Source organism: Setaria viridis, chromosome 2 (assembly GCF_005286985.2).
Source record: "Setaria viridis chromosome 2, Setaria_viridis_v4.0, whole genome shotgun sequence".
Taxonomy (NCBI): domain Eukaryota; kingdom Viridiplantae; phylum Streptophyta; class Magnoliopsida; order Poales; family Poaceae; genus Setaria; species Setaria viridis.
Window position 1 is genome coordinate 28149291 of NC_048264.2, and position 13925 is coordinate 28163215.

The 13925-nt window shown below is 42.1% G+C and overlaps 2 protein-coding genes across 6 annotated transcripts; one reads left to right on the plus strand and one right to left on the minus strand.

Moving 5' to 3' along the window:
- Nucleotides 1–860: 860 nt before the first annotated feature.
- Nucleotides 861–6026, plus strand: LOC117846188 (probable plastidic glucose transporter 1). 2 transcript variants are annotated; one of them, XM_034727305.2, is made up of 12 exons: nt 861–1150; nt 1239–1371; nt 2039–2239; nt 2348–2447; nt 2537–2649; nt 3176–3269; nt 3347–3497; nt 4144–4290; nt 4372–4445; nt 4659–4747; nt 5237–5351; nt 5607–6026. In XM_034727305.2, the coding sequence occupies exons 1-12, from the start codon at nt 928–930 to the stop codon at nt 5649–5651; spliced, it is 1485 nt and encodes a 494-aa protein (XP_034583196.1). In that variant the 5' UTR covers nt 861–927; the 3' UTR covers nt 5652–6026. The 2 variants fall into 2 exon arrangements, with proteins under 2 accessions (XP_034583196.1, XP_034583195.1); XM_034727304.2 differs by having other exon boundaries at nt 866–1150; nt 5483–6026.
- Nucleotides 6027–9696: 3670 nt separating this feature from the next.
- Nucleotides 9697–13890, minus strand: LOC117843588 (type IV inositol polyphosphate 5-phosphatase 9). Of its 4 annotated transcripts, none has more exons than XM_034724236.2 (8): nt 12487–13890; nt 12245–12390; nt 12044–12154; nt 11633–11951; nt 11369–11553; nt 10835–10943; nt 10591–10742; nt 9697–10393 (listed from the first exon to the last, which is right to left on the minus strand). In XM_034724236.2, the coding sequence occupies exons 1-8, from the start codon at nt 12502–12504 to the stop codon at nt 10237–10239; spliced, it is 1197 nt and encodes a 398-aa protein (XP_034580127.1). In that variant the 5' UTR covers nt 12505–13890; the 3' UTR covers nt 9697–10236. The 4 variants fall into 4 exon arrangements, with proteins under 4 accessions (XP_034580127.1, XP_034580126.1, XP_034580125.1 ...); XM_034724235.2 differs by having other exon boundaries at nt 12044–12151; nt 12470–13890; XM_034724234.2 differs by having other exon boundaries at nt 12470–13890.
- Nucleotides 13891–13925: the final 35 nt, after the last annotated feature.

Consider the following 13925-nt stretch of genomic DNA (forward strand, 5'->3'; position numbering starts at 1 on the left):
ATGCATCTAGTTCATATATGAAATAACTCACACAATGTATATTTTCATCTTTTTGTTATTTTCAAAAGGCTACACGCAAGACACAGGGATCTTGAAAACGGTGTACAAATAGTTTCATCACCATAAAACTACTTTTTTCTCTCACCTTATAAATAGTATGTCATGTTATCAGAATTACCTACATGGCAGCTCATTTATTTTTTATGAAACTACCTGAGAATGATCTAAGACCAATCTTAGTAGACAGTTTCATTGCACAATTATCAAGACTGAGAACTTGGTAATTGTGTCAGTTGAGTGTTGATGAAACTTCTCTCTTATGATGAAACTTCCCCTCATAAAACCTCACTAGCACATAAAACCCACTTGGCACAGTTATCAAGTTCTATAAAATCTAATGAAACCTGCACTAAACATGTTGGTTTCATAGCATGACACATTTGGTCATACGATAACGCAGAAAATAAATGATTTAGGCTATCTATGAAATTGTGTGATGAAACTATGCATTGAGAGTCATTGAAAAGATGACATGGCACTCTTAGTAATAGTGCGATGAAATCATGTACTGAGATTGATCTAATGATCTTGCTAAGTTAATAATTTTTCTACGTAGTAACAAATTTAATGCTGATGGAAACTCCGATGGCTAATGTGTCAAATTGAAACAGAAGACCTGCGGTACTGCTTGTACGAATAAAATCTCAGAACACGTAACATGACGCGCGTGATTTTGAAAAGGAAAGCGCACCCCCAGGAACAGAGACACGTGGGGTGCTCTGGGTCACGAACCGGGCTATGAGATCGTACCGGGAAAAAGGATCAGCCGCGAACGCGGGACCTTTCCACCTCTGCGCGCGCGCCCGCCTTCCTTGCTGGCCACGCCTGCCACCTGCTCGACGAATCGCCCCTTCCGTCCCCAACGCGATGCCGCCCCTCGCCGCCGCCTCCGCGGCGCTGTTGGTGGCCCCCGCCTCCCCCGCGCCGCGGCCGCGGCTCTGGCCGTCCCGCCGCGCGCGTCCGGCTGCGGTCCGGGCAGCCGCGCTCCGCGCCCTGCCGCGGCGCCTCGAGCTCTGGCCGCAGCGCCTCGGGGCCGTCGAGAGCACGCCACCGCCTTCCTCCGCTTCGCCGGCGCCGGACTCTAGCTCAGGTCGGGTGGTCGCCTGCGCGCTGCTTCTCGCTTGCTTGTGCCGGTGGCGCTTCTGGTGCTTGAAATGAGCGTTCGTTATTCGCCACAGGCCTTGGTGCGGGCTCCGGGGGAGGTGGTGGTGGCGGTGATGGAGGCGGTGGCGCTGATCTTGGGTGGCTGAGGGTGTTCCCGCATGTGCTCACCGCGTCCATGGCCAACTTCCTCTTCGGCTACCACATTGGGTGCGTGCTCCTATATTTCGCCTGCAACTGTAACGGTGCTTCCTTGAATCTGCCATTCGTCTCGAATTGGGAGTATGTATCTTTGTTTAGCTACCTAGACCGATTGTGCAGTACTGGTGCTCACTCTGCTCACTGCATGACATTAGAATCGAGCATGATTGTTCCCTAAATGGCTAAATCTATGTTATTTGAGGAGAACTTCGATAGCAACATTTTCACTGCCACCTGCACTACTAGCTGAATAGGTGTGTTTTTACTGAAAGAATTGTGAAAAACTTGGATGATTAATGGACTGCGCCATACAATGCATTGTACGGTTTTCTGTTAAGCAGTGGCGGTTACCTTTATGCACTTACGTATACCCTATGTCTAGATGCATAATAATATCTATAAATCTAGAAAAGCCAAAATGACCTATAATTTGGGACGGAGAGAGTACTACATAACAGCTACTTATTTGGTCTTTTAGTGATGTGTTTTTCTAGAAATTAGACTAGTATAGTAGAGATGCAACATTCATTGCAAAGAAGTGGATGTGTATCATCATTATGTATACTTATTTTATACAACTACCATTTCTGATCATTTTAGCATGCCTTTACCTGACTTAGCTCCACCCCTGCCATTAAGCATCCAACTGATGTCTGGTTTCATCATATGGTTGCAGAGTCATGAATGGTCCAATAGAGGATATCGCACGGGAGCTTGGTTTTCAAGGAAACCCATTCCTCCAAGGTCTTGTGGTCAGCATATTCATTGTTGGTGCCTTTTTCGGGAGCCTAGGCTCATCTGCACTAGTTGATAAATTTGGTTGTAAAAGGACCCTTCAAATTGATAGTATTCCATTGATTATTGGGGCTCTTCTAAGGTATTTAGTCTCACTGTTAGTGTGTTTCTGTGTTCCTAAATTTATGGAGTTTCTGTTGATTAGTGTAGCATGTGGTTCCTTTCTTTTACGTATAAAGCAATCATACAGTGCGCAGGCAGATTCGTTGGATGAGATGCTCTTGGGAAGATTTCTTGTTGGCATTGGCATTGGTGTAAATACTGTTCTTGTTCCGCTATATATCTCTGAGGTATTTGCTATTTCGGAATTGATCATTGACATTATGCTTGTGATTGCTATCATACAAATTTTCAACTCACCCTTTATTCACATTTCTAGGTTGCTCCAACAAAATATAGGGGTTTTTTGGGGACTCTCTGTCAAATTGGAACGTGTTTAGGAATTATTGCTGCACTTTCCTTGGGGATACCTTCTGAAAGTGATCCACATTGGTGAGGCATTTCTCGTTGGCATTTCTGCATCTTAATGATGTAAGTCATCATTTGATAAATTTACTGTTGTGCAATGGCATGATCATGGAAAAAGTAACAACCACATCAAAGAAGACACATCACCTGTTGTTCATGTAACTTCCATTGTATAGAAGAATAAACTCAAGACATGTCAATGAAATCTTTAAATAAATCAAGGACATGTGAAGTGAACCTCACAGTTAATGAGTCAAATATATAGTTAACAAGTAAATCCTGAGGTCCATCACATCAATTGCACATTCTTCAATGTAAACTCTGCCAACAATCCCTACTGCGGTAAATATGTTTTGATGCACAAGAAAGAACTGCAAAACAAGAGTCCAAAGAAAAAAAGAACAAAAAGAGAGGATATGTACAGTTAAGAAGAGCAGTTAGGTGAGACTGTCTACCCAAGCCATGACTAGGGTTCTAGTATCTCTGCAAACTATTTGCAGGTCAGATGCTTTTTATAAAAATAGTACTGAAGGCCTTTGCTTGTTTGTAGGTGGCGAACGATGCTTTATGCTGCATGTGTACCTGGTTTTCTTATTGGTGCTGGGATGCAATTTGCTGTTGAGAGTCCACGCTGGCTTGCCAAGGTATCTTATGACTTACTTTGGTAGTTTCATCTTGTTATTCAAGGTCATTGTTTGCATCAGAAAGCCATGTCTTGTAGGTTGGAAGGTTTGATGATGCCAGAAAAGTTGTAGAGAGCCTTTGGGAACCTTCTGAAGTTGATAAGTCCATGGAAGAGATCAAAGCTGTTGTTGCAAATGATGATTCACAGTCCAGCTGGTCAGAACTTCTGGTGGAGCCTCACAATAGAGGTACTTCTATTTATCAGAATATACTTTTCTCTTTGGCACTTTACTCATTTCTGCTTTATGGAAACTACTTCGTATGCGCATGTTACATTTGCATGCATGCGCAGTTGGCTGTTGAACTGCTGATGCATGTCTGCTTGTGCCCTCAGAGGATGAGACATTCATCTGATGTGTTATACTTTAACAGCCTTGTACCTGATGGTTTGTTATCTGGGGCACTAAATTGTGAATTATTACTGAAGAAGTCTGAGATGTGATGTAGTATTCGAGACATTTATGTTTTGCACCACCAGGTCTACATAATCTCTGCACTTTTTATCCAGATAGTGAGTTAGAGCTTATTTCCCCTGATCTACAGAAACGAACCCAGGTTCCCCAATACTTCTCTGCAGTATTTTCTGCAAAGTTGCTATGAGTTGCTCATGCAACAATGTGACTTTACTACAGCAAACAAGCAAGACATGTTCCTTTATGTGGCCAAATAAGTTTCCCTATTGTTTATCCTCTTTTGTGTGTGACCTGAAAATCTGAGACACAGAAATCCTTGTAATTTATGTACTTGAGGCACAGAGTTCTCGAAACATTGATAGCTTATATTATTATGATTCTCTTCATGCAGTCGAGAACTTAGTTGTTATTGTATATGCAGTTGCATTGATTGGAGGGTCCCTTTTCTTTCTGCAACAGTTTGCTGGAATAAATGGTGTTCTTTACTTTTCATCATTAACATTCCGTGATGTTGGTATTACAAGTGGTGCTTTAGCAAGCTTATATGTTGGAATAACCAACTTTGGAGGTGAGTAAACTTGGTTCTCATGTTTTATGTTCTATGGTGACTTTTTTCATAAACCCATGTGCCATATTTTTTGGATTTTAGGGGCACTTGTTGCTTCAAATTTAATGGATAAGCAAGGGCGAAAGAACCTTTTGATAGGAAGCTATCTTGGAATGGTACACACTATGTAACCTTCTTATTGATACTGTGATAAATCTTTTACGCCTCAGCAAGTCTCTGCATTTTATTGTCATATGAGAGTTTACTCTGAGTGCTTTATTTATGTCCATATGATTATCCATACATTGAGTCAACAATGGTGTGGTTCTTATGTATGTCGATGAGCCTACTCTTTCCAAAGCATCAACTTATTTTTGTTCTTTCTGCAGGCATTCGCAATGTTCCTTGTAGTATATGGTATCAGCTTCCCCCTTGATGAAGGAGTTGCCCACAGCTTGTCAATTACTGGAACTCTTTTGTATGTACTTTCACACTTTCAATCTTCTCTAGCAAATTCTTATAGTTGAATCCATTAGAGATGATATTCATTGCCTGGAGATTCAAAATTTTGAGGGTCAAACACTTGTTGCAGTATAATAACTTGAGGGAGCTTTAAAAAGACATTATTTTGCATATTGAATGGGATTGCATTCTTGATGGAGAGTTTGTTTAAGATCTTCTATTACTGTTTTCCGTTTACCAGAAGGCTTGCTTAAGAAATTACATCTATCAGATTTCTCAATGTATAGAAGCCATTTAATTGCTTATGGATAGTATATAGTATTTTCTAGCATAGTCTCTGCATCACGATGTGATAAAAGAATTAAGTGCATGTAGTTATGGATCTTTCATGTTGTTAGTTTGTATTGAAATGTCAATCAGAATGCTGATTAGAAGTTTTTCTTGCCCATGATGGATTGGGATTTAGGAATTCTTTCAGTTACCAGATTTATGTTGACAATTGCAGGTACATTTTCACTTTTGCCCTTGGTGCTGGGCCAGTTACAGGTATCATTATACCAGAGCTGAGCAGTGCTCGTACACGGTCAAAAGTTATGGGCTTCAGCTTCACTGTACATTGGGTATGTACTTCCCAACCCTATACGCCACCTCAAAAAACTACTTTTGTAGTAGCTTGCATGCAATCAACATTTTTACTTGATATAGAATATGGTGTGTAACGGCACTTCCTTGTGGATTACATTGTTTTCAGATATGCAATTTTTTGGTGGGACTATATTTTCTTGAGCTTGTGAAAAAAATTGGGGTTGGAGCAGTCTATGCAGGTTTTGGTGGGGTTTCCTTGCTTACAGCACTTTTCGCCTATAATTTCATAGTTGAAACAAAAGGACGCTCTCTTGAGGAAATTGAGATGTCTATGAGCCCAGCTACCCCTGGCAAGCGGGAGTAAAACATGTTCATCCATTCAGTTATGTGACAAACTGAACTGCACAACTGCCTGGTGGATTGAAGCAGATGGGTACACTCGTTCAATCTAATGCAGTTTGGTATCTATGGACCTAACCTGTGTGCTTGTAGTAGGCTAGTGGCTATGTCAAAACATTTTCTCGTCAGTCTTAAGCAGCAGCAGTTTGTTGGGAACTACTCCCCCGTCTATAGTAATGCCCATGTGTACAAAGATCACATCATCGAGTACAGCTTTTAATAGATCCGTTGTATTTTGGCACGCCTAATGTACTATGTAAATAAAGGAAAACAAGGTGCGCCTGTAATTTCTGCGGTGCATGAGTTCGTAATGTTTGTATGCTTTGCTCTTGCACAATTAAGACTCATCGTTGTAGAGCACTTCATGGTGCAACTTGTGAACTGCAAATTAACATATTTTTGAGAGATTGTGCCATGGCCAATAGTTCGTGGTCAGTAAAATCATGCCCCCACTAAAATGCCATCTCTGTCATTTATCGCAAGCAGGGAAGGCAACCACTCAACTTCTGCATCTTTGCTGAATGTTAGGCAGAGAAGGAACAAATGTCAACCAATTCAGGACGGTGCTTTCAGTTCAGTCGCTTTATTTGATCACGGGTCGTGAGGCTTCGCCACACAAGGAACTCATGGCTGTGGCACACCCTGACTCGATATTCTTGCTTCTGTTTTGTGGTCTCCAACTAGAGGAGCCAAAAATTTCCTGGTCAAACCAGATAATTTTCTCCACGTCTTTTGTGCCCATCGTCAATCTCCTTTGATATGAATCTTTTGCTAAGTTGAGGTCCAAAGAACAGCGATGTCGAAATAAGGCGAAAGAAGCACTTCATTTCGACTTCTCAACATCGATTAGTCCACGATGTTGACGTTGCAACTATTGGACAGTCTTTGTTTTTCTGAAGATGCTTTTAAGTTCGTGGCTGTATGTTCTCAAATCTTTGGTAGCGTTTCTGGGTAGCTTTGGACTTCTGTATCTTGAGTGTTCATACTAGTGTGTGACTCTGGTTCTAGAATTGAATTGCGGTGGCAGCTTCTTCTTTCTTTTCCTTTCTTTTCCTTCTTAAAAAAAAGATACAGTATATGGCGTTGGTTGTGTGGTGGCTCGTGTCGACGTCCCAATCCGACCGAACAGGGGTTGTGGAGGCTAGAGTCGATGTCCCAATCCAACCGAGCAGAGCTTCGTGAAGGCTCGTGTCGATGTCCCAATCCGACCGGGAGGATATGTTCGCCGGCAGCGGTTCCACCACAACGGGCTTGTGGCACAGCATGGCGGCAGGATGAAGGATAGCAAGCTGACGAAGGTTGCCGAGCTCACGTGGAGACGATCATAGTTGTGGTGGCGGCCAGGGGTTGCCGCATGTTTGTCAGGTTGGCTGCTTGTAGCGGACCGCGACGGCTGGCATTGCTTGGCAGCTATCAGTACGGTGTAGGACTGCGTCGGAGGACGGCGCTTGCAACAACGACATCGTGGAACGACTAGGCTTGCAGCTAACTGCGGCGGTTTGCTCAGCTATGCTGGCTACTCCAGGCGGTACATCGTCGGAAGACGGTGCAAGCGACTTCTTTGGCTCGCTGGCACGGTAGCGGAGCCTATGTGCTCGGGTTGAGCAACAAGGCAAAGTCGACTTGCGGCGGCGGCTTGGCTGTTGGGGAGCAGGGCAATATTGCTCACCATCCTGACGACGACGACAAAAAAACCGATCCGTGACATGGAGCTTCCTTAAGGCGACGAGAGAGAGGAGTCCAATATCGGATGTGGCGAGACCCCCTACATTGTATTTTCATGGCGGTGACTATGAAGCAGCCTACAAGAAGTTCGGATCTAGTGTTATCATTCTGTCGGGGGGAGTGTGATGTTGCAGTGGCATTATGGCGACGGGTCTTGCATGGTAGTGGCCTTCTCGGTGCGGTGCGGTTTGATTCTCTTGGTTCCCTATCACGTAGAGTCACACCCGGTGGTTCGGCAACTACATAAGCGTGAGACTATCCGGGGATGCTGCGATAAAGGCCTATTGAGTGGATTGGTGCGACCACGTTGATGTTCCAATCCAACCAACCGGGTTTCGCGGTGTTGAGTGATTCCCGCGTTGACATCCCAATCCAACCGGACGAGTCGCGCTATTTTTTTCTCTTTTTTCCTTTCATTTCTTTTCGTGCCTATAACCTCCAAGGTTGTAGTCTTGTATTTTTTCTGCTATATCGGTTCGTTAAAAAAAATATTGAATTGCAAAAGGATAGTATACATGCGTAAGGGTTCTTTCCTGATGAATATGTAAATGCTAATATATACTCTATCCGTTCCAAATTATAGATCATTTTCTAGATATAGCGGTATATCTAGATGTATAATAAAAACTATAAATTTAGAAAAACCAAAATGATCTATAATTTATAATTTAAAATGGTGAGTAACGTTCTATTTTGAATAAACTGATCCCGCACTTGAATGGTAGAAAAAAAATAAGCAAAGTTAAGTAACATTCTTGTGTGAGCATTTGTTCTATATCAACTTTCGCAATCTGGTTCAACCATCTAATAAATAATGTGCTGGTACTTTTACTTTTCATTTTTTCCAATGTGCTGGTATTTTACTTTTCATTTTTTTCCTGATGGGTGTTTTTACTTTTCAGTTGAAAGCAAGATCACTAGTCACTACCATGTTACTAGTGACAACACTGGTCCATCTCAGTCCTAGTTGACAATACCTTTTGCCTTGTTGCTCCAATGAAAAATTAATTGACGTTGAACAAGTACAACAATCACTTATGAGTTATGACTTACCTCAGTTAACCACCTAGCTAATCACCCCACTAAATACCGAAGAGCCACATACAGAACCTCGGTAACTTCCTTAATCACCCCTCTTAGGTGACCCCAAGGGGTATAAGATAAGGAGTGGGTGATGCTGATATAGCATTGCTGAAGTATGCCTAATAATGCAACGAAAAGACGTCACTTTCGGATCGTATCCTCTTGTGCTTTTTCACTCGTTTCCTTATCATATATACTAAAGCACTCTTTTTATCACCTTTTTAATTTGGTTTCTTTTCTTGGATGAAAGGACCACCAATTTTGTGACCCAACTATGCCTCCTTGGCTTATCATTTTTCAATTGAAACAAAAGTGTGGTGTGACATGCTGAAAAAAGATACTGAATAGGCCAGTACCTTTGTAATGGGATGGAAACATTTCTTTCTTCACCTTTAGGAAAGACTACTAGTCCACCACTACTATAGCAAGTACAGGAAAGTTACCTCAACATATTTATGCGATGCTCACTTTTTTGACAGTAACGTCAGTGTTGTTGCTTATCTTGCCAAATCTTTGCCATGTCATTTCGCTGTTAATTAGCCGACCAATTGGACTGACTTGCACAAATGAGCTATCTTTAGCTACCCATCATATCCAAATGACACGTAAAAGCACGAAGGCCTAGCCAAGTTTGAGTTTTTCAATCAGTATACCAAAATAGACGCTTCCACACACGTACGAAATATTAGATCGATAGATCCTAAGATTGATTAAGTCACCACAAACTTCTTACATCGTCACCTTAGAGTAAATCTAAAAGGACAGTACTTGCTAAGTCTGGAATTGAGCTGGGTTTTGCAATTCACACCTTTCATTTGTGTTATATCGTGGTTGACGCCTATTGCATGCTGTTGGGTCTACTTTTAGCAAAACGCACAAACCATGAAGAAGATTCACACCAATCAAGCCGCAAAACGTAGCATAATATGAACACAAAATGTTTGAGCAAATAACAGCCCAACAGATAAATGTCACAGATATAGGTATTCGCACAATAGACCAATCATGTATCAAAATCATAGCTTCTCAACTGTTTGATTTTTGTCTCTATTGTTTTTTATTTTTACTTTAACAAGTTTGTGGTTCAAATTTCCCGGGCAATGTATCCATCATGCATGTTCCAAATTGACAGAAAGTAGTAGATCGAACCAGCCGGAGCTTGACACGTGTTAGTGGTTGAACAGCTAGAGCTTGACATTGGACCCTTTTTTTTAGTCGAACATCTAAGCCTTTAAGTAATGTACAGATGCCAATTGTAGAGAGGAATGATATACATACATCGATATTCTTCTAGTATAAAAGGCTAACGATGGAAAATAAAAGCCCAAAGCCCTGAATAAACAAATTTTAAACGAGAGAAAAAAAGAATATTTGAATAGCACCGCTAATAGAATAAACAAAAATCTGCACCTCTTCTCTGAACCTGTTTTTCGTTCTTTCTTTTCTTTTGCTTTTTGAGGGCATCTTCTCTGAACCTGTTACACTGGCCCAAATACCATTCATAATACTTTAATCGAGTTGCACACAGCCCAATCAGAGTTCAGAAAATTCTCATCCTCTCGAGGAAAAACGATTTCATATTCGTCTCAGAAGAAATTTCTTGGTTACTCGCTTGGTCAAATCTCCCGTCCAATTCTTGATTTGACACTCGCGTCCATGCGAGCACTCGTTGGTTGAATGCCACGGCCTCTCTACATCAGTCGCTTGCTGCGTTCAGTGAGGATTCTGGCCGTTTACTTCTGCACCCTCTGATACATCGCACTCGGCGTGGAAAACCGCTCTCACCGGCCGGTGATCGGATAACTTGTAGTTGCAGGTCTCGTATTGGACTTGCTTCAGTCCCTTGCCTCGCCACAGAATGCGATCGCACCTGCGCAGAGGTAAACACCTCGGTCTGAGGTCACATTCACTACTTAACAAACGCATGTCATTTACAGGATTCAATGTACAAGACTTTGTGGCTGCACATCTCTTGGTCGAGATTTCTATTGCTTATAATGCAAAAAAACGTGCAAATCTTTTTGTGTATTCTCAAAAAGGAAAGATGTGTAGGGCTGTTCAGCTCACCATGCTGGTGCACGCTTCTTCTCGCCCCGGGCAGCATCGAAGCACCAGTAATACTGATCAGAGTTGGGGTGGTACTTGTAGGTGGGAGAGAACGTGATCAACCCTTCTTGCCACCCCTCGAAATGCCGCCCCCTTGAGAACTCAAATAGTAGCTGCGATTGCACGAGAGCAACACCAGGCTTTCAGATATCATCAGGAAATGGATTGAGATGACATGTTGAACTTACGTTGGCGAAGAAAGTACCTGATCATTTTCTAACAAGATGGCCCAGTTCTTGGCTTTCACCAGCGACCTCGTCTCGGCCTCTTCCAGGGAGATCCTATAATTCAAGTCGCCGAGCAAAACTACTTGACTGCACAAATGGTAAAGAAAAAAGGAGTCGTAAATAAATTATTCAGATAAACTGCCCAGAAAGAAGTGATGCACTGGATGATGCATGCAATTATGGACGACACCATTTTGGTTCCTTAGCAGGTTCTTATTCTCAGCTGGGATACCCCTTTCGTTTTCATTTACAAAGGAGACAAGGTACATCATTTAGCAAAATTTAAGCATGTCACATCAAACTAAGAAATAGAGAACACAATCATAATCTAATCCTACGTTCAGAGATCACTTATGATTGTTAGAACCAGATAGAATCTATACTCTAGAAGATGCTTAGGCTGTTATTGACTTTTTGTAAAAATCTTAAAGAGCTGATGTGTTGACTAGTTGGCAAAACTTAAAATCTGGTGGAAAAAATGAGGTTATTGAGCTGAGCTGATGTACACCTACTCATGATCAAGGATCTTCTCTGGCAATTCCTGAGTTGAACCACCAGGGAACCATGTCCTAGAAAGTATGTCCGTGACATCCAAATTCCTCAGCAGAACATCCCCTTCTTTGCCACCAGAGGCCAGGTGACAACAGACAAAGCAAAAGCTCGTCTGATGCAACACAAATCGGATCGAAACAGAACCCTGCAACCCACGCCACGTGCACGGTCATATCATTCACATATATGGATCATATGTACTTCTGTATGCATCTTATGCTTACCTTGTTCCCTAGGCAGCCCATGATACCTGAACCAATGCATGACACATCTAGATGGTGAATGAATTGCTTAAGGCTGCTTCTCACCCATACTGACGTAAAGATGCCAACCATCTGCTTGCTCCTGATGCATCTGAAGCCTTCTCCCTGCACAGTGCCCTCCAGTGCACTGCTATTTGTAGATTCTTGGGTCAACTTTGCCCCTTCTTTTCTTTCTTTTTTGTTGAGTGCCTCCCCGATTAGCGAGTTCCACTTTGCAGATATACCGTTCTTTGTAGGACCAAGCACATTTCTCGCATTGAGTGGCACTATCTCCTGGAACCTAAAGCACCACCAGAACAAATCTTATTCAGCAGGAACAAAACATCACTTTTACAACAGATGAGTTGAGAGAGGTTGAACTGAGCAGGCTACCCTAAAACATAGATGTCCCAGGTGCTGGCCCTTGTATCCAACCAATCCTCCAAGTCCAAATCATCAGATGGTGCGATGCCACCAACGTTCCAGGTACTAGCAAACACCCTTCTTATGCCAAAGGAAATAAAAGATCAGAACTGAAATGCTATGAAGTAGGAACAAACTCGAAGTACCGAAATGCGAGGTAGTGCAGGTTACCTGTATACAAATGTATCTTTGTGGCCATTCAAGTGTTTCTGTCCCAAGTTTTCATCCACTACGCTCGAAACCTCAGAGGCAGATCCATGACCATGCAGCTGTTGGCGGTGCAGTAGCTTGCTTGTTACTAACCTTGGCAGGATGATCTAGAACAAGAACAGAAGATGTTATTACGCTTCAATTCTGCTATAAAGACACGAGAAACAAGTAGCTACAGGTGCATGCCTGCTCACTTGTCTCACCTTTCGGTGTTCTCCCATGTTGTAGTAGAGACAAGGAAGAGATCACCTCCCTGTCTAATAGTAGCATGCAGGAGCATACATGCACGAGCATGTAATAACCAAACATGGCGAAGTGCTGCATGTTATATAACTAAGGAAATGGGCAGGTGAGAAAGGAGGAAACAGTAGCTGTGATGTTGACAGAGTTGCAATCAGAGCTTTCTATTGTGTCCAATAATTATCTTCAAGACATTCACACAGCACAGTGCATGTCAGGCTTTTTATGGACCAGAAGGTTTACTGCCAGTTTACACCATAACAAACTAACAAAGACAGCAGCTATAGTTTAATTCTCAGCATTTCCTGTGTCCATGGCTCTATTACAAACACTGTTGTACAAATACATAAGATTAACATCATTACACATGAGAATACCTTTTTTATCAAGTGGCACAAAAAGTAATGTGAATATGCAATCCAGAGTGTTCTGATTGGCAACCTACACTGTCATGCTTGATGGTTTGGCTGGGTAAGAAACCATCCCATGTTGAATAAAGGCTGAGTGGGAAGAGACAAAGGCACACTTGTGCAAGTTGCCTACCTAATATATGTTTGTTATTATTATCTGTTTGTTACACACTTGTGCTGCCCTTGGTTTTTGGCAAGCCAATCATGCAACTTTGTGCTTGTATTTTGCAAGAATTTTGGACTCTTGTCCCTATTTGCATATGTGTATTGTTTGAAAATTCACAGAGATCTCAATGTTGTATCAGCTTCTACGTTGTGGTTGACCGCATGGATAGATATTGTAGGTAGCATAGGCTTTATAGACCTCAAAAACAATTCTGCTAGGGTGTTAATGCGCTTAATTATTTGCAGTTTTCAAACACAAGTGTGATAACATGCTTACCTCTCCCTGAGCCCCAATAGTAAGATATTATGGCTCATGGTTGTGCTTATATCCTCAGAAACGAAAAAAAATGAATTGAAAAATGGTGAATTCGTGGGCCACCTGCTAGAGATGTCAGATGAAAAACAAACATACCATTCAGCTCTATAATTTGGCTTTCAAGGTATGGAGTGTTGGAGGCACCATAAGCTATAGTGCAGTCCAGGAATAAAAGAAGGATAAAAGAGGACATGAAAAGAGACAGGTATGCACATCTAGCCAGGACCAGTACCCACCGTTCATTTTTCCTCAACAATCAAATTGGTGTTTGCCACATTTTTCTTCATTCAACAAGTAACCAGTCTCATGAAACCACCATCGTTCCTTTTTGGCATTACAAGGAGCCAAGGCAGGAAGGATGGTCCCGAATGAGAATAGGAGAAATTCTGTCCGTGCATTTCTCTGATATACTACATACCTACACACTGGCATGCAGCTATGCACAGCTGTGGAAACTTGAAATCTATGACGCCACACTTGGCAAGATCTTGCTAGCCTGAATGGGCATTAA